The sequence below is a fragment of the Leishmania donovani genome, chromosome 31, assembly GCF_000227135.1.
Source record: "Leishmania donovani BPK282A1 complete genome, chromosome 31".
NCBI lineage: Eukaryota > Euglenozoa > Kinetoplastea > Trypanosomatida > Trypanosomatidae > Leishmania > Leishmania donovani.
In genome coordinates this window covers 758,462-762,438 of record NC_018258.1, presented here as the reverse complement: position 1 = coordinate 762,438, position 3,977 = coordinate 758,462, and the positions used below count along the sequence as shown (strand labels likewise).

At 55.0% G+C, this 3,977-nt stretch overlaps 1 protein-coding gene across 1 annotated transcript; it reads left to right on the top strand.

Moving 5' to 3' along the window:
• Window positions 1-1,343: 1,343 nt before the first annotated feature.
• Window positions 1,344-2,669, top strand: LDBPK_311570 (hypothetical protein, unknown function; the record flags this gene model as incomplete). Its single annotated transcript, XM_003863200.1, has 1 exon — window positions 1,344-2,669. The coding sequence occupies one exon, from the start codon at window positions 1,344-1,346 to the stop codon at window positions 2,667-2,669; it is 1,326 nt and encodes a 441-aa protein (XP_003863248.1).
• Between the last annotated feature and the right edge of the window lie 1,308 nt (window positions 2,670-3,977).

The following is a 3,977-nucleotide window of genomic DNA, read 5'->3' as shown; positions in this document are numbered from 1 at the left end:
TGTACTACCGTGAAGGCGCTCCTTGGACAGGGAGTGCTGCGGACTCACTCTTCGCCCCTCCTCTCCTCCGTCCCACGCCAGCGAGCGAGTGTACCGGTCCATGCGGAGGGCGAGCCACTCAGCTCTTCTTTGTGTGCATCGCATGCACGCTTTTCTCGGTGCACAGGGGTGCGACGATGTCGGGGGACGCGCTGGGGCCTCTCTTTTCGTTGACCAGTGGAGGAGCGCTCTTTGCTCTGCCCGCGAGTGTTCCTTCGCGTTTACGTTGTGGCTGCGAATGGGCCGCAGTGACCTTGTGGCCCCCTCTCTCTCGTTCTTTCCGCTGCCCGTGTCTACAGAATAAGCTGCACACACACGACCCCCTTCATGTCTCCATCCGGAGCGACCGGAAGCTGGAAGGGCAGGCGGTCCCGCACTCTCGCCCGCACACAAGCACAGGCATATGCACGCATCTATACTGCGTTGTAGGAAAGGCGCGCTCTATTCCTGCCGGCATGGCTTCGATGTGCCCGGCACGACCGCACGCATGCCCGATGTTGGATCGATGGAGGCAAATGTGCTGACTCGCTCAATGGCCTCGGTGTATCTCTCCCCCTTTCCTTTCTTCCATATCTTTCTCCCCCTTTCTCACGCTGGCGAAGAAGCGGAAGTGCTCGCACACATTTGTGTTTTACTGTACTCCATTCAACCGATTCATGGACGGCGGCTTCCATACGTGAGCCACGCTCCCTCCCTCTCTCGTCCCCCAATCCTTTTTTTCGAGGGACCCTCGAACACCAGATTGCCCGCTGAAACGCGTACGCCCACATACACGGCACGGAGAGATTCGCACCGGGAGACGTGCTCTGCATTTGCGCTCACTGTAGAACACTTGTGTGTGTCTTCTGGCTTTCTCATTCCCGTCTTCTCTCCTCTCGAGCATTTTGCCTCTTCTTTTTTTTTTTCTCTTTCTCGCCCGTTGTCTCTCTTCGTCTGGGCTTCCTTCTGCGGCGTTGCCGGTCGGCACCTCCTCTTTTCGCTTTTCTCGGTCGTGTTGCTGTACATGGTGCGCGTGTTTGCCTCCTTTTTTTTTTCGGTGCCCGATTCAGCTTTCGTATCTGTACCCCCTCCCCCACCCACCCAAGACGAAAAAGAAAAACAAGTGTGCTGGGGCATAAAGTTCTTTCGCGTCTTCGCTCTGCTTTGATTTTTCTTTCCGTTTTGGTGCGTGGAAGCGAGTGTGCGACGCTCTCCCCGAGTCAGGGCACAAAGTGCTCTTCTCGTCCCCGCGACTATCCCCCCGTCCGCGCCCTTCTCGCGCACGCTGGGATTGCTCAAAGCGTAAAACCGTCACCACGAGCGTCATGTCGATGTGGAAGGTTTCCCCCGTCGATGGTGTGGACGACGGCGACTGCCATAACTACAACGCCTTTGTGTGGCAGCAGCTGCTCAGCAACCTCGACCTGGAGGGCAACTCCGACCCCACAAATGCGGATGGGGTCAACAAGACCCCCGGATCCTGCTCTATCCCCATGATCGGGCTCAAGCAGAGAAACCCGAGTGCAAAGGACACAGTCCTGTCAGTCAAGCTTGATGCTCTCCGCACTTCCTCGTTTGGCGGCAGCCCAACTGCCTTGCAGGACGACGGGTACTCGAGTGAGGATGATCACGAATCCCCTGGCGACCAGGCTGGGTCGGGCAGAAGCACCACACCCTTCTACTCGTCGCCTACAACTACTGCCACCACTAAGAGCGGCAGCGGCAGCTGTGTCGCGTCGACGCAAAACAGCAGCGATGCTACCGCTCCGTGCTTCTTCATAAATGGGGTGCGCCACAGCATCGAGTCCCCCTGCAAGACGCCGGACTGGACGGTGGTGCCAGCGTCGTCGTCTGCGTCAGCGAGGCAGGTATCCGTGGAATCCCCTCTGTGGGCCAGCGCGCACATCGACCCGTCCCCCAATCCGGCGAAGACGGTTGTGGCAGGTAACAACTCTGGCGTGCCCTGTGCGTGGGTGTGCGCAGAACAGTCGATGACGCAGTCGCAGTCCTCACCGAATCTGCCTCTGTACGCGAAGCCTCTGACCCCGCCAGCTGGGTACGCGATACCCGCCTCTCCGCCGTCGAGTGGAATGGGGGGTGGAGTACAGAGCACGTTTACCCTGCCAATGGGCTCGTCCGCTTACCTGGCAAACACGGTTTCCGTCATGCAGCCGCTCCCGGCGTCCACCATGCCTGTGGCTCAGCACGCGAGCACGCCGTCTTTCTTTCCGAAAAAGAACGACAGCGCTGCGAATACCTTTCCAGACTGCTCGATCTTGGGTTTTGTCTTCATGGACGGGGAGGGTTGCCTACGCCTCGCTCCGCAGGGCTGCGCTGCTCCAGCATCCGCCCTGTCGGCACTGCCCATGATGCACGTTCCTTGCGGCGCGACAGCGTCCTCTGGCATGCCACAAATGCAATACACCCCAGGCACCATGCCAGCTCAGCCCTGGCGCCCCACCGTTACCCCTGCCGCTGCCCCCGCTGCTGCTTCCGCCGATGCCTCCGCCACTGCCTCCGCTGCTGCCCCCACCGCTGCCCCTGCCGCTGCTCCCTCCGTGTCACTCCCTTGCACAATGTCCTCGGAGTCCTGGGGAAATACCAAAGCATGGGTGTTTCGCGATGGCCGCTGGATCTCATTGTCTATTTGAGCATCGAGGCACCTCTTTTCGGTGTCTCTCGTTTTCAAATTTCTTTTCACTAGTAGTTACTGGGCACACTTTGCCTTCGCCTTCTTTCCCGTTCTCTTCCTCATTTTTTTTCCTCTGAAGCTCGATCCCTCGTCTCCCCTCTTTTCACTCTCTACAATCAAAAAGGCGTTGATTTTTTTTTTCTGCTGTTTTGTTGTTTTGTTGCGTGTGTGCGGTACTCCCTCCTGTACACGCTTGCAGCCGCCGCACCGCATGATTACAACTTTCCCCGTTTCACTCTTCTATTTCTCGGTTTCTCACGCTCACTTTCTTCGAATTGGTTTCTTATCTTTTTCTCTTTTAGATGTCGCTCTCCGCCCCTCCTCCCTGTGCCGGCTCCTTTTTTTTCCCTCTTCTCCCCACTTTCCTCTTTTTCCACATTTGTTTAAGCAGTAAACGTCGTTCAAGTCTACGAAAGAAATCGCACACACTCGTACTCCAACGCTCGTTCACGATTTTTCACACACACACACACACAAAAGGAACGCATAGTACACGTCTCAAAGTAATCTATGAATCGATCCACTCTTTTTTTTTCCTGTCTACCTTCTACTTTATCTTCATATTGCCGACTCTTTCGCCCTCGCACCCTCTCACTGTTCTATCAGCTCCTTTTTGGTTTCTCTTTTGACCGTCTCTCCTCGTGCCGAGCAGATTTGTGCTTTTCGCTTGCTACCCATGGATGTTCTTTTATTTCTTTGCTTCGCATACGCCTGGTTCGCGGTAACTGTGTATATGCACATATATACCTGCTCGTCTGTCTTGTGCGTGTGTGTGTGTATGTACGTGTTTCTTGATTCCGAGAAAGAGGATGGCACTCTTTCCGCCTCTTCTCTCTTTTTCCATCTTTATTTCCGTTCTTGGATTTTTTTTCCAGCTTCTCTTGTGATGCTGGAGAGTGATCGACGAGGCCGCGCTCGTGGGCACCTCATCTATGACATGTTGAGTGGTTTTGTCTTTTACATTTTCTTTTTTACACTTTTCTTCGTTTTCATGTTTTCTCCTGTACGTTTCTCTGCCAACCAAGTTTTTTGCTTGTGCGCTCGTCTTAGCCTCTTTTCCCTTCTTTTTTTTTCTGTGCTTGAATGCGACGGCGCCTCTCTCTACTGGGAAGCACTATCTTCCATCTTTTTCTTGTGTTGCCCAGTCTCTGTGTCTGGGCGTTTCTGTTTGTGTGTGTCTTTTGGGGAAAGCGCGACTATTCAAGTGTCCGCATGTCGAGAAGCGAGTGTCACGCGATCTCATGGTTTTCGGCACGGAAACTCGGTT